General features: G+C 38.0%; 1 protein-coding gene across 3 annotated transcripts; it reads right to left on the bottom strand.

Moving 5' to 3' along the window:
• Window positions 1-245: 245 nt before the first annotated feature.
• On the bottom strand, window positions 246-24,714 carry CSE1L (chromosome segregation 1 like). Of its 3 annotated transcripts, none has more exons than XM_076351633.1 (25): window positions 24,643-24,714; window positions 21,607-21,702; window positions 20,902-21,044; window positions 18,217-18,318; window positions 17,646-17,791; window positions 17,237-17,327; window positions 16,834-16,941; window positions 15,817-15,909; window positions 14,334-14,501; window positions 14,108-14,237; window positions 13,327-13,392; window positions 11,314-11,516; window positions 9,852-9,936; window positions 9,033-9,094; window positions 8,140-8,276; window positions 7,873-7,976; window positions 7,192-7,289; window positions 6,146-6,296; window positions 5,420-5,628; window positions 4,566-4,663; window positions 4,277-4,362; window positions 3,051-3,132; window positions 2,461-2,607; window positions 1,397-1,628; window positions 246-699 (listed from the first exon to the last, which is right to left on the bottom strand). In XM_076351633.1, the coding sequence occupies exons 2-25, from the start codon at window positions 21,689-21,691 to the stop codon at window positions 610-612; spliced, it is 2,916 nt and encodes a 971-aa protein (XP_076207748.1). In that variant the 5' UTR covers window positions 21,692-21,702; window positions 24,643-24,714; the 3' UTR covers window positions 246-609. The 3 variants fall into 3 exon arrangements, with proteins under 3 accessions (XP_076207748.1, XP_076207747.1, XP_076207746.1); XM_076351632.1 differs by lacking the exon at window positions 24,643-24,714 and adding an exon at window positions 24,422-24,442; XM_076351631.1 differs by lacking the exon at window positions 24,643-24,714 and adding an exon at window positions 23,680-24,004.
• Between the last annotated feature and the right edge of the window lie 1,272 nt (window positions 24,715-25,986).

A 25,986-nucleotide genomic window follows, 5' to 3' on the forward strand; every position in this document is an offset into this window, starting at 1 on the left:
TTCTGCCAAAGTTTTAATTTGCTCTGTATGATCCTACAATATATTTAAACTATTACTTAAGATAAAGAAAAATCCTCACAGTCCCACTATTTTGTATTCTAAATTTAAAACATTGTCTGTTTTTAAACCAACTACGTTCTTCTAAAACAGTAAGCGCACAGTGACAGGCATTTTAAACAAGTACTTCTTATTTATTCACAATTTAAAGTTTAAGGAAAGACAAAAGAAATACAAAGGACAACATCAAAATGAAAAGGAATTTTAGTGACCAGAGTGAGTTTCTACAGCCAGTGCTCTCCATACATTTGAAAATGTTATCCAAACACTGCAGATGCAGATTTCAAATAAATCCCATAACAAACCGCTATGACTATTCCCTTTGAAATTAAACTGGGAAAGGAAGTTAGCCACCTTTTACCTATGAGTACACAAACCACCAAATTCTTTCAGTTTCTGCTTAAAGCCACATTTATCTTTTACAAGATGGATTCTGCAATACATTTTCAAGTAGCATTTTTCATTCTGTCTGAGCTCTGCTATAAAAAAAGTCAGTGGCAACCTTCTGTATAACAAAACAGCTTTTGATCTTGCTTGTGGAATATATGCAATTCAGAGCAGTGTCACACTTGCAGCTTGAAGGTATCCTTGGAGATACTGCAACGCTTCTGCATTCAGACTAGTACTCAGCATTGATGGAACCTTAAAACATACGATAGAGCAGAAGTGTCAATGTGTGTATACATTAAACTACTGCTATATCCTGTTAATCACTGTGTCAACATATGGTACAAAGTCAAACGACATCCTGAGAGCAGCAGTTTTTCACTGTGAAAGCAGTTGCTGGAATTACAATCCCTGATGCTGACAGTTTTACGTACTACTTATCTGAATCAAATATAAAAGAAGAGTAGAGAAAACCTTCGGTTATTAAAGCAGATATTTGGATGCAGCAAACATCAGATCTCTCAGGCAATCTTTACTTACCAGAATCTTGAACAAAACAAAGATGCTGTGGGTTAAAATAGTTAACTATAAACTTAACTTGTTAAATTCAACATGAGTTGCCTGAAATTTCCCGAGTACATACAACTGAACTGGAGACAAGTATCAGTTATATACCGACAAGTGGATAAATTTTCATTTAAAAAATGGCATATTTAAGCTTATTGCTATATTAAGTAATGTGAAAATATGGCCTTTCTAAGGTTACTAGGGAAAAAAACCTTACAAATGCTATATTCCATTAAAGAATGAAAGAGAGCAATACCTTGCATTCTGGTTATGACATACTTCATTTTGCTGATTATCAAACATTAGCAAAAGAGACCCATTATCAAAAAAGCATTTCTTCTCTGTAGAATTTAGCATTAGCATGCCATGTATAAGAGTCACCTACCCTGCCTGGGCACGCTGTAGACAGTTTGTGAAGAGACTGTGCCAGATGGATTCTGGGATTGTTCACCATTTGACCTACAGGATCGTGTTCTTTTTTCCCAGCAAAGGCTAGCTGAGAGAATGCAGTCTGATATCCTGGAGTATCTTCTATGTCAATGAAGTGTTCTTCATCAGGGATAGTGTCATCCTCAGGCAGTTCAAAGAGGCCAATGAGGGCCTGCAGCAGAGGAGTCCTATATGTAAAGAGGGGAGGATAAAATTGGAGTGCTTAAAATACATTAGGACAGGGTGTATTTTACAAGAATGTTCAAATTACTTGGAACCCTTTACAATTTAGCCCTTGCAGGTACTTGCTTAGCTACTGAAATTCAAAGTGCCCAATCTAAGCTGGACTTGAAGAATTGTGGATCTGTGTATTTTACAGGCATAATGTAGGTGCTCATATTAAAAGCATGAATGATGTATTTATTTTTTAATCAGGTCAAATTGTCATGAAACATACCTAAGAAAAGCAATTCTTTTCCAGATTACACCTTTTCCCTAAGTAAAAAAAAAAAGTTCTAGTTCAGGGATCCAGTTATTGTCATTAAATTCAGGCTACCTGACATCCTAGGCGGCTAGACTGGCTTACAATCTTCCCAGATAGCTTTCCCCAAAATTCTACTGTCAAGCTAAGATCTTACAGTCTCTCTATCAGGTTATAAGTATGCTCAGGTCTCCTGACTAGTAGAACAGTTGTAAGTCAAAACTGGGCCTAGCTTTTCAGAAAGAATACAAGCTAAAAGAAAGTAGTGTATTTTCTTAAACGCAGTCCTAGCTAGCCCCTATCAGCGCTATCTCCATCACAAAAATCTCAAACCAGTTCTGGCATCTGCTTTGAAAATACAGTTGTATTTGTTGAGAAAAGGAAGTGGTATGAAAAGCCTGAAACTCAGCCTCATAACAATAGCAGGCCTGAAAAAATCACAACGGAGTTTATTTGAAGAATGTATTTTGATGATAGCTCACATTTTCAAAAAAATCAAACAGCCTCACTAACAGAACTCGAAGAAGTGTTCTACATACCACAGCTTGGTGTACTCAGTGTCCATCATAGGAGGACATTCTGTTAATATTTTTGTAATGCCAACAGCACAGATTTTCTTTTCAACTTGTCCAGACACTTTCTGGATTTCAGGAATTATAATTTTCTCCAAAACCATTCCAAACATCCTATTAGGACATTAAAAGAAAAAGTATTAGAAAGCCTTATCAGCCTTACAGTGACAAAAGAAAACCAGAAACAATATGAATCACTAGGAAAAAGAGAAAACCAGATAATTTGTTAAGATGCTGCCCTGTTGCAGTGGATGCCTAGTAGAAATTTGAGCATACAAACTTTTCACAAAGGGAAAAGAATAAAAACATCACTCTTTCCTTTTTATGACCTGCTTAAGAGATTAATATCTTGAACTATCAACGAGGAACTGTGGGCAGCAAATAAGAAAAAGAAAAATTGCTAGACAAATAAATCAACCACATTAGAAGAAAGATTTGGCTAGTCAAATTAGTGACAAATGCAGTTTGCAATTTTAGCTAAAGGAGACAACTATTTCCTACTTTAAAAGATAAAAATTACACAGCAGTCTTAAATAAAAAAAAAAAATCATACTAACTTTGGCTGTATGCTGTCAAATATTTCCTGCAGAGCTAATGCCCCATATTTTATGCAGTACAAGTTAATGAAGACTAGGAAACCTGTAACAAGAAAAAGGTCAAATTAAAACTCAACATGAAAACAAAAGAATAGCTTTAGAGTCGGCAGCAAAATACATTCTAACAAGTTTTTCAAGGGGACAGAAACAGCAATCTTTATATATAGAAACAGCAATCTTATTTCAGTTTTAGTGAAGCACATTAAATTGCTACCTTGAAGTTTGCCTAGAAACTGTTGATCTTTTCACGTACCGCACCACACTAAAACATGGCGGTAAGACAACTAAGACAAGATTCGGTCCTTTCCCCCCTTATAGCAGTTATAAAGCATTAGAAAAGCCATTTGCAAATTTTTTAGATCAAGTAACAAAAGAACTCTTTACTGCTTTTAGCTGAAAACTTCATGGAATGCAGTTTTTCAGATTAGCTGTGAATCCCTTTGCGTGGCCTTTGTACCAGAGCACAGATGCAATGCATTAAAAGCACCACTTAAATTTTGTTTGTGGAAGACCATTATAAGCAATCCTATCATTCTTGCTCCTATCAGGTGGCATTAACCAGATTTTATAGGATTAAGTAATAGACATTGCATAATTTGTGTAGTGACAGTATCATTAAAATAATTTAATCAGTATGACAATAATCTTCCTGTTACATATTCTGGTTATTCCTGCTGTATTTCAATAATTTGTCACAGCTTTGCTAGTTTAGCATAAAACCTTATCAATAACTTAAGTTGTAGTAAGGCAGAATGACACAAATGCATAGAATATTTAACAGTAATAACACACAACTATATGTAACAAAAGGAAGTGTGGTCAGTATTACTGTGTTGTGTGAGAGTGAAAGTTTGCTGGTGTTAGTTGAAGATTAAATGGAGACACTTTCAGATAATTAATGACATCACACAGAGTAAGAAAGTAAGAGGAATACACAAGTCTCTTCCCTCATTTTAGTTCCATTCCTTCAGTTTTCATGAAGTAAGTGTCACCTGCTGCGGCAACTGCCCTACATGCCACCCTTGACTACGCAAAGAACTTGAAGCAAGTCACTGATGTTAAGAGTCACTGGTATCCCTTCATCCGCATAATCACAGGACATGATAGGATACTTATTCAGTACAGCTGCATGTTCTAAACTGTTGGCATCACTGGTGCTGAAGCTTTTCATATAGCAAGGAACTTACTTTTAATAAATTTCGTTGTTTTGGAATTTTGAAGTCTTTGGAATAGTAGAATGAAGATCTGTTTCCTGTACTGGTCAACTGATTCACTGGAAATTTAAAAGAATAGTTATTAAATTCATACTAGGATTTTACTGATGTTACTTCACAGAAAACACGTATAGAATTGTTCAAATCTATTTTACTGATGTGACTTTTTCTGTTGTTAAACATTAACTATGAAGCATACAAACAAACCAAATATTAAAGTCTACAGAAATTAGTTTTGAATGTAATTTCAACTCATACTCACGGAGGCATATGCTCTATAATACTGTTTAGAAGATAGAATCCTTGATGGTCATTAGCTTTAGAGGCAATCAACTTCTGGAACACACCTAACAATCCAGGCTGTAAGCAAAGCAAATATAAAACTCTATACAACAGTTCTTCATACGTGACCTACCAGAAAGTCGGCCCTTACCATCTAAGACATACACCAAGGCAAAAGCTTTCATAACCTAAACCAGGATTCTGTTTCTGCAGTTAAGGAGAAGGAAGACAGATTTGTACCGGGACCAAGTGATGGTCCTTTGAGCATTAAGATTAACCTTGATCAAATGAACACCAAAGCCAATTTGAACATGCATGTCTGCTTCATCAATGGCATTGTCTAATCAAGTCTGACTATAGCAGATCATGCAGCAGAAATAACAGAAGTTAAGTATGCAGAATAAATCTCCCACTGAATTCACTAATCCTCAGATCTCCCAACATTTCGGCTCCTCCTCACTCACTCTTCTCAAGACTGTTCTGAACAGAACCTCCGAGACTTTTCCTAACACACAGTGTTCAACATGAGGCAAATGAGACAGGAAAATTGTGGAAACTTACCTGCTTGCAAAAACTAAGGGCAGGAATTTTACGTCTGAATTGACAAAAGCATGACAGTCCAGGATTTACCTTATCCATATAACGGAAAAGCATCCAAAAAGCCTGCATTCATAGTACTTTTTGTCTTTCTACGTAAGCACCATTAATTTAAAGTACAAGCACACATTCTGCACAAATCCAGCTGTTCACTAAAGGAAAAAATTCCTCATAATTTTTAATCTTAAAATCAACATGTCTAGAGGCATACACTGTGACTAAGTCAATCCAACTTACAATTTTGTCAGCAGCAGCGCTTGCTATTGTATTGGCACCCCGCTCTAAATAAGCCTGCAGGAGTCGGACCAAAGGAGGAATGTTTCCTGTCCTTTCCCATAATACTGGCTGAAGTAGATGAGGAAACAATGCCATATAGGATGATGGGATTTCATTTTTATGCATTTCTAGAAGTAGGGACATCACTTGAAACACATATGGAATGAACTCTGGAAAAGAAACGATGTCATTTACAAATTCAGCAAATATGGTCACTGTCAGTTCCTAGGAACCACATATCCATTGATTGAACCTACAATTTTATGATATTAACACAAAGATTCCAACAAATAAAACCTTGGAAAAATGTGTCACTTCCCAAATTTAATTATTCCAAAAATTTGCAAGCACTGTATATATACAATTTCTATCTCCTCTATTTTTAATGTTTCAGAACATGGAAAACAAACTACTAGAAACAAGGCAATATAATTAAGAAGAAGAAGAAGAGACTTTGGAGTAGCGATTGTTAGATATTTTAAAAATACAGTTTGTTTTAAAAGTAAGTTAATACAGTTGATGTACCCTATGGAACAACCCAGACACTTTCTAAAAGTGTTTATGAGGACTGTGAACGTGCTGCGTTCTCACTTGAATTTCCTGTGTTACGGAAAAACTGCCATGAGGTAAACATAGCAACCAATTATAGTAGAGAGAGAGCACAAGCACTTACTGATTTTAATTTACCTTGCACATCATTCTGTAGTATCTCAGTGAACACCAAAAACAAAGCCTCTTCAAAGCTTCCAACTGCATCAGGGTTTGCCTTGCACGTTATCCTTATCGACAAGCATATTGATTCAAACATGTAATGGTTAAAGTGAGGTTTGCTTGGATTCTAAAAACAAGTCATAAACAGATAAATCAACCCAAACTTGCAGCCAAGTCACTTATTTAGCAAAATATATTTTTTTATTTTAACTGAAGTCTAAAGTAGCAATTGGGAATAAAGATACTTATGACTTACTTATTAATATGCTAATGAAATTAATTCTATAGATAAAAGCAAACAAAAACCTTTAAAGCATAAAGGAGGGGTGGTTTTTATAAATATTTAAAAGACAAGTGTTTTTCAGAAGCTCTGCATAAACTAGCAAGTGGTTAAAGCATCACAAAACAAAAACGGGAAAAAAAATTATTTTTCAATCATACAAGTGTCTAGTCAATTCTTTATTGAACACTTCTTATACTCGGCAGCTAAGTTTAAAATATACACAGCAGACGTTTTTTGGATAGTTGATGAATGTATTCTAAAGCATTCTCTAATGTCAATGTTCAAGAATATTAGTCCAACCTGACCAAAAAACTAAGAGAACCCACCAAAAGCAGGAGGGTAATTTATTTAATTTAATCCCACATTTCAGTGCCTAAATTTGGTATTAGCCTCAGAAGCTTCATGGACAAAGAATAAAGGAGTTGTGAGAAAAACAGAATATTGTAATGGTTGCCTCTGCACAAGCAAACATTTATATTAGAACAAACTAGTACTACAAAAAGATTTCAGATCCTGTTCCCAATTTTCAGATGAGAGCAGGGGAGAATGATTTGAAAGTATGTCTGAAAATGAAGACAGTACTTCACTGGAAGACTGTTTTTACTTATTTTAGTCAGAAAATATTGAACAATTTACAGTATTCTAACAGATCACAAACAACAAGGTATACATAAACCTTTAGAAAGACTGCTCTAAACTGTAAAAAGCGAACATTTGCTCAGATAGCCTGTTTCTTTACCTTACTGACAGCCAGCAGTTTCTGTGTAAGCTGTGTGATGACAGAAGGAATGTATGGAATTATGGATTCCTGTAGCAGAGAAAAACTCCTCATGATGGCTGCAAATAAAATGAAAGTATTATCTTCTGGAGACAAACATACACTTCTGTCATCCATCACATGCCTAAATCCTTTACCTTTTACTATTAAATGGGATCCCAAGGAATTAGGTACAGTAAGAAAGAGCACCTTACTGCAAGAGCAATCAATCTGTAATCACGACAAAGAATGAAACAAAGCCTCACTATCCCCATTCTATAGACGGAGCACAGAAGATTAAGCAACTTTGCAAAGACCATCATTTACACCTTTGCCAAGTCTCAAATCTTGGCATACTATTAGCCTTAACCCACTCATATCTCCTACTGACACTGCTCAGGTAGCTGTCCTGACTACAAAGACCACCATTTGAGAAATAATTTGTCACAATACCATTATGTTTAGTGTTTCTCTTTGGTACCATAAATTTAGTCAAAGATGACTTAATACAGCCTGGTAAATAACTGCAGGCTGCACATACCACTTTAGCATGTTTGCATAAATCAGGTTTTTCAAATAAAAATTCCAGTAGCCTGTAACTATAAGCCTTTACCTCAAGTTAACGAAGTTACTCTTACGCTGCAGAACTCATAAAGCATTTACCTTTCATAATGTATTCATTTTCAGATGAGCCAGGAAGTGTCAGTGCTTTAAAAAGGTTTGTTAATAGCACTTCTACAAACGGCGCCATTTCTGCAGCTGTAATGCTGTTAAGTAAAACACAGCTCTTTAATGATGAAACATATTCACAAACTTCAAGCATTTTACAATATCGTAATACTAAGAAATAAAAGATCCCCTACAGATATTTCTCATCCTTTACGGACAAAACCTATGTAGCAATGAACTTATTTCTGCTTGAAAACTTACAGGGTAGTATTATTTGTCCCCCTCATGGTAAACAATCTTTCAAGAGCGTGGGCTGCATAAGTATGGACCACAATACTTTCTGCTTGAAGATGATTGATTAAGAGAGGAATAGATACCAACAGTTGTTCTTTAGGTACCTACAAAAGTATAGCAACAAATTATACATATGTTACATAAAAATACAGATGGTTCAACACTAGAGCATAACCACTCTGAGCTCACCAGCTACAAACTGAAAGCTTGGCAGAGGAAGAAATCTTAGAAGGCTCCTCCAGTTGCTAAATCACACCTTGACAACCAAGAGGTACCTATTTCTGTCATCGCCTGTATACTTCCCCCAAACATCCACATTACATTTGATCGTCAGTAAGTGCATATTCCTAATGTATATTTCTTTTTCCATTTTACTTTGTCTTAATGGGCAATTAAAAAAATAAAGCTTTAAAAGAAATAAATCACATATTTCATAAGAGATGAATAAAGGTAATCTAAAATTTAGAAATAACACTCAATATATTTTCTTACTGCATCTCACTAATCAGAAAAGGTAAAGGACGAAGTTGCCCTACTCCCTTTAACAACTACTGCAATGATACAAGCAATCAAGTATATTTAGACTAACATTCACTTGAAAAAGCCTGAGTGTGTCACAGAATTAAGCATGCTAAGATGTTCAGTGCTCCCACAGCATATGGATAGCATATAGACTACATGTTAATTGGATATTTATAACAATATCATTTACTTTCAAAACTAAAAATTCAGCATGAAGTGTTATATATGACTATCAAACACCTGTTGAGTTAACATATGGCCAAGATAAATTAGGCTTGGCAAGTATAAAGTAACAAACTACAATATGTTTTCACCATAAGAGTAAAAGGAAAACTTACTTGGTTTCTAAAAATCATGATATATTTGATACCATCTGCTTTTAGCACAGGGAATTCATTCACTGCAATAGAAAAATATGCAAATTTTGTCGATACTTTTCATGTACGTGTGATTACTGAACATATACTATATATAGAGGTGACATTAAGTCATGATTTTTCCCCTCAAAAATAATACACACAATGTTTTTCTACGTTGCTTAGTTTCTGCATTTCTGTATGGGCACTGTTAGACAGAATATCAGTTTTAGGTACAAATCACACCCCAGTAAGTGTACAGTCCAACTCTTTCACATGAAATTTCCCCTTCTGGCTCTGATTTTAACAGCCTCCAATTACACATTCCAAGACAACCCACTACGTTCCAAATATCTAAGATAATTGCTGAAGTATAAAATAATTTGTGTGTCTTAAATCTAGACATCCGTAATGTCATCAATATGGGCTGATACAGGCTACGACCTAGCCTTCAGTATTTTAACTTCTTGGGGTTTTGTATAGCATAGACGTTTGCCAAAAGGTCTTAAATACAGAAATCAAATTACTTCGATTCAACAAGTTTAAACATGTAGCTGATAGCAACCATGTGTGTACATGCTCTGATCTTGCAGACAGCATGTGCTAATCCACCTTTGTTTAAAAGCTCATTCATTGTTGGCCAAACAAATTTGAATTACTTCCTGTGTGCCAGGTGTTAACAATCTTCTGTCTCAGAGATTATGCTGATATATGAGTGCTTGAGCCTTAAGAAACAATGGTCACTGTCAAGGTTGTAGATATATCACAAAAAATGCCATATCAAAATTAACATTAACTTACCACTAGCAGACTTTAAGTCAGGTTGGATGTGATTCACAAAGAATTCTGTCAGATTAACAAGTTCATTGGCTTGTGTTATTCCATGCTAGAAAAACAAAAAACAAACCAATTCTGGTTTTAGATGTTGACATTCAGCTAGTTTTCTTACTCATTTTAATGTGCTTTTATTTTAATAAAAGGAATCTAAAGCATGCATGCACGTGATGAGATTGCTGAAATTGCATCTTTAGCAGAGAGCCATCCAATTTCTTTTTCTTAATGTTTTTAGTGTCTAGGTTTCAGCTGTAGCACTATTGAGGTTCAAAGTTACCAGCTCTGAGTTGAGGAATAATAGCACTTAATAATCAACCAAAATTTTAGATAGAAAATATCAGCATCTTACTAACCTGATACTTTTTTTGTGATAGGCCTTTTAGAAAGGAAGAGTTTAGGACTCAAACTCCAATTCTGAATTAGAGCAGCAAAGTAACAACGACTAAGTTTTCTCTTATGAAAAACGCAACTAATTTTTCAAACAGGATTTTCAGATGGATTTTTATCAATCAAGTGTTCTAAGTGATGTTATCCCATATTTGCCACTAAATAGCACAGAAAAAGATGTCCAACTTAGCAGCTTTCTAATTGCTAGAAGACTCTGGTTCACATTACGCATTGCTGTTATTAGCAATTTCTGTGCAGTAGTATACAACTAGAGTTTCAGGAAAAGACCGGGAACCTTCAGCAAAATTGCATAAAGATGCTGTACAACATATTTTACTATGTTCACCACAAATCTGTTTTGTAAAGCCACTGAGATTTGAACTGTAGTAACATTTAAAATATTGATTAGTATATTAAAATCTGTTCTGTAGGACATTTGATACAATGCTACTGTCTCCAAATACAGTTTAGCTCAGGTGTGGCTTTTCAATGTATCCAGCCTATTAGTTGCTTTCTCCTAAACAAGTAATGAGATCCATTTCCAGCCATCATTAGCATTCACATGCCATTTCCAAGTCATAAACACTCAAATAACAGGAAACATTGGGAAATATAATGACAAGAACTGTAAGAGTCACTTAGATTCCTTCTAGTCTGCTTAACACTTCTGATCTTTTCTATAAAGCTAAATTTGGCCTTCCATGGCTTAAAAACTCTAGCTCAGTACCACTTAAAAGCTCAGAGGTTCTAGGCCCAAGCTAATTTTGTTTCTTTGTATGGCTGCTTCACACATGCTAATAAGACCTGTGAAATGGTTACACATGGTTGTTGACTTTGCCCAATCTACCTGAAGATCAGATACCACCAAATTACCAACTGTGATAGGTTTATATAATGGTCAACTTTTAACCTCATCAACATTAAACTACTACAAATACAGTTACTCCCATTCTGAAGCAGCATAAAATGAATTGTATCAATCCTTATATACACTAGAATATTTGAATGCATATGGATTAAAATGAAGAGAATGTAAAAGTACCTTCTGTGTTTGAGCTTTGGATGCCAAAGATGTAACAAGGTAAATAGCTGCATCTTTGTGCTTCCAGTTAACAGATGGATTCTTTGCATATTCTTGCAGCATAGAATTAACATATCCAGAAAAAATCCCTGTCACAGGCCCTTCAAAAAATTTGCACAAGCCTCTGACTAGATCACAAGCTGCTCTGCGCCTGGTGTCAATATCTGCATGAGAACCAAAGATTCTTTGGATATGAGGAAGTCTACAGCTTTTCATATTAATAAACATAATAAATATATTAATGACATACAGCTTCTCAAGTTACAGTCACACCTTATGTTAATTATTGCAATCCTCCACATTGATGTGTAAGAACACATTTAAGTCTTTTACTTACTGTTGTAATAGGGACTATTTGTATAACAAAAAGAGGAATGGACACGTAACAATACTGCATGCGTATTCACAAGTTTTGCTGCCCTCTAAAGAAAGTTGCAGTAAGGATGCAGGGGCAGGCCTTTTACTATGTTAACAATTGTGCACCCGAATCTGGTTGGGATGGGGTTAATTTTCTTCATAGCAGCCCATATGGTGCTGTGTTTTGTACTGGTGACTAAAACTGTTGGTAACACCCCAGTGTTTTGGCTGTTGCTGAAGAGTGCTTGCACAGTGTCAAGGCTTTCTTTTTCCCGCCCAGCAAGCAGGCTGGGGGTGGGCAAGAAGTTGGGAGGGGACACAACCTGGACAGCTGATCCAAACTGACCAAAGGGATATTCCATCCCATATAACATCATGCTCGGCAATAAAAACTGAGGGGAGAGGGGTTTTGGGGAGGTAGCCATTGACTACTATTTTTTTCCCTTTTTTCTTCCTCTTTCTTTCACTTAAATTGTCTTTATCCAGAAGTCTTCTCACTTTTACACTTCCTATTATCTCCCTCATCCCATTGCAGCAGGGTGGGGAATGAGCAAGCTGCTGTGTGCTGCTTAGCTGCTGGCCCACCATACTGAATCAGTATTATTTTTTGGGAAAAAAAAAAAAATCTGTAAAAATTCCTTGTTTCAAGAAAGAAATAAAAAGTCAGCTGGCCTTTAATACAATATACTAACAGAAACGACAGAAGGAAAATAAAGCAAGTCAATTTAAATGCAACAGAGTACATTTCTAAAGTAATCTCTGAAGAACACATACTTCTTGCCTCAATTCTCTTAAAAGCAGAAGTAGCTAGCAAATAAAAGCTTCAAATACCTAAAATGCAGCCAATTCTGGGTAAGAATGATAAAACGTTTGCTTGAAAAAAAGTTCAAAAACATTTTCCTCCAATTTTTGTCCGCCACTGCAAGCGTACAGTAATTTCTTAAATCTATTATGAAGTGTCATTAATCTAAAAGCATCAGTCAGTAAAATGTTAGTGGCACAGAACAGCATATACAGAATTGTCATACAGATCTAGATTTGGTTCATTTGCGCTCTGGCCTGCCTGAAGACCAGACAGCTACAATCAGAAAGCCAAGTAGCTCTGTTAGCACAGCATTGTGTTTTCAGGACAGTTACTGTATTGGTTTGAACACAGTGCTGGCATACAAGGGCTGGCTGGTGTCCAGCTGGCTTGATCACAGATTTGTACACAACACCGGTCAGAACTTCAGTTTAAACATGATAGACTACTAAATACAGGCACAGTCTCTCCACGTTATTTAAAACTCTGCACATAGGAACTAAATACACAACTGTGGCCACTATTCAGCATTGACTTACAGGCTATATTTGCTGAAATGAGAATGTGTGCAGTGCAGGAGACATACCAATCCAATTAAGGAAAAAACCCTACAAAAACATTGTTCAAAACAGAAAGACACTGTGATGGGCACGTTGTGATAGTAAACTTGATCAAAAACTGGATAAAATCTCTTCGGGGCGGGGGGGGAACCTTCCCAATTTAAAAAATAAGTTATAAAAGCTTCAGTAAATTGCTTCAGCTCTTTAGAGCTATATTTAAAGACCAAGTATTCTTAGCATAAATCTGTGGATTACCAGATCCTTCCAAATCCCTTCTTATATATTCTTCAGAATTATCTTCAAATGCTTCTTCATCAGCCGCTGAAAATACAAAATACATATAAGTTTAAACACTGAGGTCTCTGTTTTTTATGGTAAAAAGGTGTATTATTATCAACTTGCTTTTTTTTCAAGTACTTTTCTATAACATCAATAGAAATTAATCAGAAATATCCAGCCAGACTAGCCTGTTTAGCTTGTTGCTGCCCCACAGATTAGTCTTTCATACTCATGAGCTGATGTATTCCTGATTTAAAAAAACAGAAAGAAAAAAAGATAGGACATGTTCAACACCAAGAGATTTAAAGAGGCTTCCAGAGTCATAGACTTAAGAGAAGGGAGCTTCTTATCACTGCAATACATCTTCACCGCATTTTAGATACTAGGATCAATATGAGCCCATCAAAACTTGGAGAAATAGACATTACAATTTAGTAGGCCTGATATCCATGCCTATTTAGACTCCTTGAATTATTCCGATAGTCACTTTAAGCATGAAAAGTTATTGGTGGCACACGAACTAGATTTCCTATGCTTTTCAATGTGAGATCCCAGTAAGACAGAAAAATTATTAGATATATTCATACAATTCCACAAAGCCCAGAGGGCAGCAATCTGTTCTAGAAACTTGGTTTTGAATCTAGTATTAAAGTACACAAGAGGTAATCCTCAATTCTTAGTCCTGCAAAGCCACATATCATTATAATTACAGTTAGATTTTATTGTGTCTTTGAAAACTTAAGCCTCAAAAAGTTACCTCTAAATTCCATATTGGGAACAATAACTTTTTCACAGATGCTTGTCAATGTATTCTGGTCTTCAAACAGATGCTTGTAATGTGGTCTCTCACAAACTGAGGCCAGAAACTGGATTGCATTACTAACCAGCTAGAACAACACAAACAGAACACATACAGTTTTAGCATGACTGACCAATTTATAATTCATTATTAAACTTGACAAGATCAGTTTATAACAACTTACCAAGTCATATTTCACTTCCTGGCCTGTTGTGACTAACAGATTCCAGATTGCTGTTACAAAACGTGGCAGGTAGGGCTGAAATTCTTCATCATATTTTTGAGCATACAAAGCAGCATTATCACAAATTTGTGATTTCAAGAGCTCCAGTAATCCAGCTTCCTCTTCATCCTCACATAAAACAAAACTAAGAACTTAAACATCCAAACTTCAACACTACTTAAATATTAAAAGTATCAACATATTTGAAGGAAATATTTACCCTATTATTTTACCATGTTCTAAATAGGTGAAAGAAATCCCTCTCACGTCCCTAGAATTACTGTATTTTGCTGGATTTGTATTGGAACTGTACTGCAAGTTATAAATCATACCTACATTTCAAATGAAAGTACTATGCACTTTAAATCATTTAGACCTGATCAAGTTTGACATGAAATTAATTTACAAATGTAACAGGAAAAAGACAATACAAGGTCTTGAAAAAACATGCTTTGAAGACATCGTATCTTGCTACTTTAAATTGGAATAGTTGTAAAAGTAGTTCCCTCCCCCTCCCCATACCAGCACAGATGCCTGAGGAGCCACAAAGCAAAGTGAATTGGGAAATTGAGCTGGAATTAAAAAAAAAAACACCACCAAACACCACCTCAGTTCTGTCTCCCCTCCTGCCCACTCCCCACCTTTCAGTTTTAATGCATATCACTTCCTGACTCCGTTCAGCACACAGCTGCATGTCTGTCTGTGCTGGGCAATAGCCCACAGACACAAGAGAAGAGAAAAGAGTAGCAAAGCTTCTTTTAGCAGCAGCGTTAGCGTAAAACAACAGTGAAACTATAGCACAGGATACACTTATGATGCCTCCCTATGTATTGTAAAGAAATTTATAGAGTTGCTTTGGCTCCATCATGTGGCAAACTACTGTACTGTATCTGGAGGACATCAGCCTTTAAAATGCAGAAAGCATGCACAAAATTAATCTGAGCTTTGATGATGTGGTATCATCTTTCACCTGTGAAATTACTAATTCTTGTAATTAGACAAAGACAGCAAATGCTAAACTAAAGTACTTAGGGATGTCATGCCTTCTATGTTCAACTGTTTCAAGTTCTTTAAGATACCCTGTTTTCTAAAACACAGTGCACGAACCAGCTGAAAAGTATAGAAAACCTGAGCACTGTGACTCTCTAATGATCAGGTTACTTCAGCAGATGTCCTTGAAAGAATCTACTCATTGATGATTATCTGTAATTTGATTTCTGCGCATAGCTGGGTATATCTGTAACTGAGACACAACTTCAAGAACTCGACCTCAAATTTCTTAGACAATGGGGCAACTTCTCTTAAACCCCATTTCCTTATAGTCATTCTATTCCTTTGTTCACCCAATGAAGAAAACATTGCATTGTTCAGAGTTAGACCAAAATTCTCAGTCAACCCTCTCCACTACACAGAGGCAAACCAGGAAGTTTATGCAGTAACTTACATCAGTCTGCAAAAGTTTATTATCTAAAGTTAAAAGACTATGAAAATTTGTCATCCATGTTTCCATGTTATCTTCAAAAAACTCGGGAAGATCCTGTGAAGGAAAAGCATAAATCTACATTTTAATTTCTGATTGCGCTGCTTAGATAACATACCTACATTGTAAGTAGTATGTATCCACCTTATAATCTACTGAGGGACAACAAAGCATGGAAAACAATCTTCAAAAAGAAACACTACCCTCTCCCTCCTCCCAAACGAAAACCCTCCAGACAGAGGCTTTGGAATACACCATTGCCAAATAAACTAGTTGCTTACACCCTATACAGCCTACAGTTTTATAAAGAAAGAACCTTATTGCCTCCTACTCTTGGAACAAGAAAGCGCAAGCCTCCCTTTTACCTCCAGCTTGCTCTTTTGCCCAATATGGAAGAACAGCCCAAGCAATCAAGGCATGATCATCACACTTCACAGACTTATGTCCATGTTGAGGCACTAAATATATGTCACCTCAAAGTATCTTTTTACCATTTTTCATATAGTACATTTATTTAATAATGTTAGAAATCCAGATCTGATTTCAGAACAAAAAACCCCACACTGCTACTAGAATTACTTGCTACTATAGTGCTATAGAGCTACTAGTTTTAACTGACTTTCATCTACATGACTGAGTTCATGTCAGTACAGACGTATTTATAAAGGAGCATAGTGAGTACAAACTCAGGCATTTGACTTCTGTCTTTCACAGCTCATACTCGGAGAGCTACACATACAACACCTCCTTGCTATGAGAAGAGCTTAGACTCTCTTGAACTTCTGTTTAGATAGGGCCAAGCTAACATGTTAATTAACCCCATCCTTACTGTGCCTTTACTCCAGCATTGGTGCAGACTGTCAACTTTTATTTTTGCGATAAAGCTTGGCCTTAAAGGCCGTCTCAAATGGATCCTATAAATAAGAGCTTAACAGCTGCATGAGATCAAAGCAAAACTATTAGAAGAACAAGGAGATTCACCTGAAAATTTAAACTGTAGAACAGCTTCGCAATTAGAATGAGAGAAGAAAAGAGAACCTTCAAAGCACTAGCATCATTTGCATGTGTGCTGCAAAGTTCAATAGTTGCCTAGAAAAAGACATAAGATTCAGTCAAGTAACACACACGAACCACATTGAGAAGAGGTATTGAAAAGTGTCATGTAACTTTTAAAAAAAAAACCCCAAAACCAAAACAAACCAAAACAGAAAATACAGTTCCTTTTCCACCCCATATTGATCCTGTCAGGTCTTACTTCATGACTTGAGTTTGAACTTTATTAACAGCTTCAAAGCAACTATTCTTAAGTTTTCATTTTGCAGGCATTCACAACAAGGAATTCAGAATGCTAAACTTGTTTTAGAAATGATTCAAAAAGAAATACCTTAAAGAGATTTGTCAAGGGCAAAGCAAAGGCATCAAGAACAAGTTTGATCTCTGTCCATAATTCATTTGACTTAAATTCATGGCGGTACCTGACAAGTGAAAGAGAAATACACGAAAAACAGAATACAGTCTTCACATTTATTACCAAATTAACTTGCATACAATTAATTTTTTGTGCTGAACCTTGAAACAAATACTGTCAAGCAAACAAGAACTAAACAACATAGTTCAATACCATGCAAGGTGTACGGTTTGACAACCACTTAAATTCTATTTAAAAAGTCAATAAGCATAAGTAGAAGCCACAACTGTAGACTTTGTAAATCTACAAAATTAAGTCTAATGGTAAAAATTTAGAGTTGAACAGAAATTTACAGTCCATATACTAACTCCGTTATTTCCAATACCTTTTAAATAAAGAGTGAGCAGTGCGAAGGACCCCATTAATGACATGGAAATCTCCACTTTGAAAGCGATTCACCATTTCTGTCAGTAAGTCTGGCCATTTCTGAGGAAAGTCTTCCCGACCAATAATACTAATAGCATCACTTAACTGGAAACGAAACATAACCATTACATGATATAATAGCAGGCTCCTCATTACAAAAAACACAGCAGTCATGCCAGATATTGTGAATATCTAAGAAAAATGCTTATTATTCTTGTCAGATTCAAAAATCATTGGGTTAAATATCTACTAGTTTTCACCACAAATAAATAAATCTCACTTTAAATCCAATGTGTACATGCAGTCTCACTTTCTGGAACTACTATATTTAACTGCCTAATGCTAGAACTTAGCTATAAGATTATGCAGTAATTGCCTTTTAACAACAACAACAAAAATTAAAGTAGGTAGAAGTAGCTGTGACAATATACTCCAAGTTAAGGGAACTGAGCTCTGCCAATAACCAGAGCCTCTAGACACTTAAAATATTCCAAAAGTCTCATGGACATGACCAGGAATTGACACATTACCTGCTTCTGAATTTGTTCTGGGCTGCTAAGCATCAAGGGCACTATGTTGGCTTTAATGGCTATCCTGTCTGATTCACATATTTTGTTCGGCTCATCCTCAACCTAAAATTAAAACAATAATTAAGCCATCAGTATACTCTAGGCAATGAGCGAATACCAGCATTTCAGAAACCAATTGCTTATACTGACTGATGTAACTATTACATAGTTAAAGAAACTAAGAAGAAGATCTGTTAAAGATGTTGCCTACAATGAATCTGTAAGAGTAGTACCTGAAAAAAGCTGAAAGAAATTACATCTTTCTGTAAAATCTTGAACTAGTTTTCTTCTTCTCCAACGGTGACTTTTCAAATCAGCAATTCAGCCATAATAAGGGTTGGTGCATACGCCAATAACGTACGTAAGTTTAACCAATAGTCTCCTCTTCCACCACACCAAACCACATCTCTGTCCTCACTTCTGCCAACCTCAAAGATTTATTTTGTGCAAGCTGCCTCAAGCCATACTTTCTAGAAACTGTACATGAAGATGGGTGCAGGTTACACCATCAAAACCATAACATTGACTTTAAGAGTTATCTGATCAGTTCAAAATATCAATCAGTTCAAAGTCCAGTCAGTCAATAGTGCCAAGTGGTAGTAAATTACAAAATTTCTACTAAAGAAATACAATAAGAAGGCTTGTCACCAACTAGTGACAGCAGTGATAGTCACATTATCTGTGGTGACAGCACCAAAGTTCAGAAACCTAGAAATTATCCAGCAATTAAAAGAGGTAAGCACCTCCAGAGAGTAATTCAATGATCTTAAGATGCTTAAACCAGATGGCACTACTATCCTCCTTCTTACCTCCCTTTCACCATCTTCCCATAAACTTAAAAAAAAGTTTAGTAATTTCAAAATTTCAAGAGTTATGTTTAGCTATAAACAAGCAGTTACAAAAATAAGACACAAAGAACTTGCGTTTCCGCTTCTATCACATTTCACTGAATCAGAAGAATGTACAGTATCATTATATATACATTAAAAAACACAAAAAGAAGATGGTCTTTAAAACCTGAGCTTTACAAGTTCATATGATGTGAAAGGGAGCAATAACAGTACTAGGCAAGCTCCAAATAGGGAGGCAGGACTCACTGCTATGCATTTAGCTAGATGAGGACAAAGATGGTGGAGAGATCAGCAACAACAAACCCGACTATGGAGTTATTTATGAGATTTTTTTCAAAAAAATGAGACCTTTTTACAAGACATGAGAGGCAGTGCATAGGCGACTTCCGTAAATACTTTAAAAATACATTAAAAAAGCACACTATTCCCTCTCTCCAGATGTGCCCTGTACATCTAACTCTCCAGGCTCTACCAAATTGAAGTCCTTGAGCAGGCAAAAATCCTTTTACTTCCACTGAGCTTTGTATCAGTGAAGTCCAAGGCTGCTAAATTAAACCACGCGATCTAGGTAAGCTAGCCTTAGGGCTGTATTTTATGTTCATATAGCTGCTCTTGAAATGAAAGCTTCAATTTTGGACAAAACAATGTGCTTGAAGCCACATAGCAATCATAATGGTCCTCTGGATGCACTTACTGCATAGCTTCTCCACCTACTCCAAAACAAAATCTCATCCTGAATTACATCAGCAATCCATAAAAAGAAAGCCACTTACAAATTTTTCCATAACAGAACATTATTTCTACTTACAATATACTACAGATAAAGATGCAATTTGGGAGAAATGACTGAGAATACAGTATTACAGAAACAAAGTTCTAGAAATTTCATCCCAGGCTGAATGCGCTGATCTTATCAAACATAACCATATCTAGGACTGCTATAGCTGCTTAATATTGGGGGGGGGGGGGAAGAGAGAAATCACATGCAAATTTGTAAATAGGTACCAGCTAAGATGTAATGATGAAATACTTACCAGTTTCCCTGTAGTAAAGCAACATTATACAGTTGATATTTTTCAGATACTAACAGTGAGACAAAGTATAAACAGTATCAATTAAAACCTCTCATCTCTAAAGGAGTTGAGTTCTCAAATGTAATACTTTCTACCATAAATTAAATTTCACGAATGCTGAAAGCTCTGAATCAAAAATGTTTCTGATCTCTTCAAAACAAAGGATAAAATGGGATTAAATGGCAATATTTCTATTTGATGTCTACAAATACTTCTAAGTGTTAAACTGGCAAGGCCACCAAAATAAACTGTCCCACACTATTCTATGCCCCAGAAGCGTTTACATGAAAGAGAAGATAGTATCATCACTTTCAGCTGCAGTGCTGGCTTGAAATGTTTGTAACACTACGACAATAGACACAGGCCAAATTGGCCAGCTCATGTGTATAGACACTTCACAATCATTTTAGTTTAAATAATAATACTGTTAGTTAAATGAGCTTTAAATATTGTGCTTCTGCAAAATATGCATATAATATCAGAGAAAATTATTTGTTCATCATTTTATCACCCAGCTCTAGTCCTTTTTAATGGAATGGACTCCAACGGTCCAAGTTTTAGTCCCTCATCAGTAAGTTACACCTTGTGTTTATTCTCTGAATGATCTACTTTCTTTCACAGAGTACAGACATACACACATTCTCCAAGGTTACTGTAGAGTATCTTATTGTACCTTAAAAGAATTATTAAATCTTAGCACAACTACTCACTAGGATACCTACAATTCTCCAGTTCCTTTTAATATAATTCTTGAATGTTACAGATGCACAAACTTTGATAACATTTTCCTGTGATTTCTCCAGCAGCGTTAACAGTAACAATGGGTAATTCTGGCTTCCTTCAACTGACTCAAGAAACTTTTCCGCTGTAAGAGAATATACTAAGGTTAGCAAAAACTGAACTGATTTTTTTTAACGGGAGTCTTATGATTCCTCAAGCATCTATTTAAAATAATCAAACACATGAACACTTCTCCAGAGTTTCACAAGAACAGAAACACAGAACAAGTCTGACAAAAGGTACTGTAGCTTCTTTATTACTAAGCTCTTTAATGCTTCTGCTATTAACAAAAGCTCTCAATTCAAAGCAGGATGTGGAAATATTGCCTCCTCACTCTTTTTAAAAGCCATAACCTGCTAGAAGTAAATCCTGGTTTATTGTGAACAGCAGCACTGTTTTAAATAACAACAGTACAAAAAAAAGATTCAGGAATACAGGAAAATAAAATTACAAAAAGCAAACAAAATAAATTTATATTCATATCCAGCCTTCACTTTTTTTGTTTGTTTGTTTTTTTTTCTTTTAAAAGGATACTGAGAACTTCTGCAAAGAGGTTACTGCATAAACATCCACTGAAGTTTGCTATACACAGACAGAAAAGCCAAAAAGAAACTAAACTTTTTTAGTCACTCATGAGAATGACTTACCAGGACGCCTTATAGCAGGATCTGGATCTAGTGTTTTCTTTAGATACTCAGTTAAAGTCTGTAAATTGGCATCACTCAGCTCCATTTTGGCAGAACCTAAAACCCACAAGTAGTTTTATTATAAATACAGATCAGAAAGTCTATCCTATAAGCTATATGTAAAACTAGATTCCACAGAAGACACATATCAGCTCTTTTTGACTATACCTCATAAAGCAAGGTCCTATCTTATATGTCTCATCCAATAAAACAACAGCTAGCGTGCACCAAGCACAAAACAGAAAACATTCCATTTTTTCAACTACATGTAACTGTTATTGTCTAGTTTATTGAAACCAAACTCCTAGAACAGGATCACACATCCAGCAAACCGTGAACCAGGTACAGCCAAAAGATGATCTCTTGCCCTTTCAGGTCAACAGGAGTTTGTTTTTGCTTTTAAGAACTTCTGTTAGCCCCAGAAACCTGTTTCTGGTTGAAAAAGCTGAATAGTCCTGCCCTACATAATCGTAAATTGAACAATTCAAAGTGTATTGGAGAGTCAAGGCTTCTTTAAAAATAAATACTCATTATCAAAGAAAACTCTCAACAGAAAATTAATTTTTTATAAAGAGACAAAAGACTGTGCAAAGCCAGAGGGTTTGTCCACCCTGTAAAATTAACTTAGATTAGGGTGGGAGTTAATTTAAAGTGCAATACTTATTACAGAATAACTCTGTGCAATAAGTCTAAATTACTCTTCTCTAGTAATCCTCCCACACACATTCTCATACTTACCACAGCAGTATATTAACTTCACAGCTTTAATTGGAATAATTGAAATTACAGTAACACTTAAACAGTAGCAAGACATGCTTTAATGGACACGTCGTTGCTCAGGATACCATCATCAGTGCTGCCCATCTTTCCTACCACCAGCAGCACAGTTCACTCACTACGGAAGTAATGAGGAAGCAAAGATTTCCATTTTTTCTCTGGAGTTTCTAACTAGTAAGATAGACTGAAATTTGTCTGTCCCACTTTGGATTTGTTTTATGTTGATTATCAGTGCAATAAATATAGTTTCTATTTAAGTACGCTTGCAAAGGCACTGAGTTTTAATGACATAATTTTTACTTTAACTATGGCATCTGTATCATTAAAAGAGACAGCAATAGTATCCTCTTGAATTAAATGAATGTTAATGAGTAACTGAGATCCAAACATATTTTGCAAAAAGTAAAAATCCACAGAAAGAGTCCTGCCTCCCATGTTTCACCCCCCCCCTTCCCTTTTGGGGGTTTACTTGTCTGTAGTCTTGTTCACCAATTCACATCAACCAACAATCCCAATAAAGTTCAGCATAAGCAAACAGCACCAATAATAGCTGGCTCCTCTGTTCTACAAAATGGCCTCATGCATCATTACTATGATCTTGAAACTAATACTTAAATCTTTCATAATTAAAAAAACCCCATAAATTATCTGCTCCAAGGAAATCTGTAAGGCTGAGGTGCAAACCCACGTAGAAATCATTTATGAAGACTAAACTTGGCTCAAATGGGTAACCAAACTGAAAGAGACCGACAATCCTGAATGGCCTTTTACAAATGCCTCACATACATACGTAATATAGGGGCCCATAGAAAAAAAATACACTTCAAGCTGACGGCGAGTTTACTTTGAAGGCCAAAGGCAGAGACTTGAATCCATTAGTCAGTCCCTCATACAAAAGAATAAATATTTTCACCTGCTACCTGCTTACTCTCATTTCCTTTTCTTTCTCTATTTTTTTTTTGGTTTTCCACTACAAAAAACTGGTGGTACTTGCTAGAGTGATGCGATGCTTTGTGCTATGTTGTGACATACGCCTCCTGAAAAGGCCACAGAAAATGAGAATATTTTCAGAGCACCTCTCCAGAAGAAAACCCGTAAAACGTGCTTAACGTATTAACTACTTTAGTCGAATTAATGACAGACCACTTATGAACAAAAAAAAAAACCAAACCAAAAAGCAGCTGCCCTCCAGTGTTCCTTACACTGCGAGGAACTTCAGCGAACTCTGTTCCTGCATTGACTCACCGCAGCACTTACCAAACACCATCTACCTGCCCGAGGATGTTTATGATCCGGATTTTACGGAAAAGACCATCTTTACACCAAACTGCCACGGAGGATCTTTACACTCACTTCCCACTTCACCAACGCGCAGGGGTCGGGAGACAAGCACCAACTGGCCTCGGGAGCGAGGACCCATCACCCCCCTGCCCCCGACAGCCCGCTCTTCCCTACTGACCAAAAGGCGAGGCCACCCGTGACGCGGGGCGGCCGCCCGGGAGCCCTTCAGCAGGGACGAGGAGAGGAGCCCTCCAGGCCCGGCCACGGCCCGGCCGCCAGCGGGGCTGTCCCCGCTCTTGCTACCACGGGGGCGGCCCAGCCGCCTCCCGCCGCCTCAGCCCAGCACACCCCGACGCTTCCCCGCTCTCATCCCCGCCGCCTGCCCGGCCCGAAGCCGCCGGGCGGTTTATCCGAGGGACGGGGCCGCTCCGTGCCGCCCGCCGCCGCCAGACCGCGCCTCCCCCGCGGCGGTGCTCCCGCTGCCTCATGCGGCGGCAGCCCGGCTCGGCTGCGGCCCCCGCTAGGCGAGCCCGGGGGCAGGCAGGCCTGCCTGCCCAGCGCCGCCGGGCCGGGCCGGGCCGGGCCGGGGGCAGCGCGGGCTGACGGCCGCGGCGGGGGAGCCCTGAACGGCACCGACCGCCCTCGGACTAACTTGCTCCCCTCCCCCTCCCCGCCACCGCCAGACTGGCAGCAGCAGAAACCAACGAGGGGAGCGCACCGCTCGGCTCCAGAGGCCGCGGGCCAATCGCGAGCTGCGGGAGGCGGGCCGAAGCACCCCAGCATGGTGAGCTGCGCCTCTCGTTGCGCCGTGGGCCCAGCGCCCGAGCCCAGCGCGGAGCGGAGCGGAGCGGCGGCCGGCTGCGGGCCACGCGGGCCGCCGGGCTGTGGGGCCGCCCCACCGCCAGCATCGCCGGGCGGCGCGGCCCGGCCCGGCCTCACCTGGCGACTCCCCCCGGCGGTGGCGGCAGCAGCGGCGGCTCCGACAGCTCCGGCTGCGCTTCACATTCAAACCGCGGTAAGAGGGCGCGGCGGCGGCACCGTGACCGCATCACGCAGGGCGGTGACACCGTTCGGCCGGCGGGCCAATCGGCGGCCTCCCCTTCCCCGACGTGCTCCGCTACGAGCCAATCCTTGCCGCGCTCCCCACGGGGGCGGCCGACCAATGGCCAGGCTCTTCCCACAAGGCCCTGGGGCGGCTCTCGGAGCGGCTGGGGCGCCGCGGGAACCCGGCCCCCGCCCCGGGGCCAGCCGAGCCCAGGCCCGGGGCGGCCCCGGCTGCCCGCGGGGAGGGCGAGCGGCTCCTGAGGGACACGGCGAGCGGAAGCCGGGCCGGCGGTACGAGGAGGTGGCCCGGCGCCCGGCGGGACGGGTCTGGGGGCGGGAGGGGGCCGCGGGGCCCGGGAGGGCGGAAAGCGGCGGCGGCCGAAGGGCAGGAGCCCTTTTATTCCTTAAAAAAGAAAAAAAAAAAAAGGGGGCATTCTGACGGAGTTAGGAGTGGTGTGTTTAAAACAACACCCCCAAAACCCCCTAAAACTGAAAGCCCCGTAGTTATCATCAGTGATAAATTCTCACGTTGAATAGAGCAGGCAGTGGGTTCACAAGCTGCTTAATAAACTACATGAAAAAACAAGCAACACTTCTTAAAACTTTATTGATTTACCACTTGATTAAAGCATGGAATATTATAACAGTATTATACATGGTATTTTCACGTAGAAAACTTTACATAGTTTTTCATATTACATAATTTTGGTATTCTCTCAAAAATGTATACATCCATTGGGCAAGGAATGCTCTTCTTTAAATTACTGATATTAAATGCACTTAATATGGAGACCTTCAAAAAAACTTAAGTCATTTTAAATATGTGAAAACATACATTTTACACAAATAACATTAAAGGTGCTGAACAAACTGAATTTACATATTAAAGGGAGCTGCACTTTTGACAAAAAAAGCTTAGTTCTACTTCAGACTAGAAGTTACGTATTTTTAATCTTTCTCATTCTTACTAATAAGACTGAGCTAAACTTTGCGGGTGTTTCCTTGTATTAGTGGAAGTTGTTGTAGATTGTTCTGTTTACAACTCGGAAAGTGAGATACAAGACATGGACAAACTGTAAAAATAATTTTTCTTGTACTGTAAGACACAATAGAATCAACGTGAAAGGGAGTTTTTAGGGTTTTCCTCATTAGCATCCTCCCCCTGCCTACCTATTTCCTAGAGGGTTCCAAAATAAGAAGTAATAACAAATATCATGCAGTCTCCATATTTATACCATT

The sequence above is a fragment of the Aptenodytes patagonicus genome, chromosome 14 (genome assembly GCF_965638725.1).
Source record: "Aptenodytes patagonicus chromosome 14, bAptPat1.pri.cur, whole genome shotgun sequence".
Lineage (NCBI taxonomy): Eukaryota > Metazoa > Chordata > Aves > Sphenisciformes > Spheniscidae > Aptenodytes > Aptenodytes patagonicus.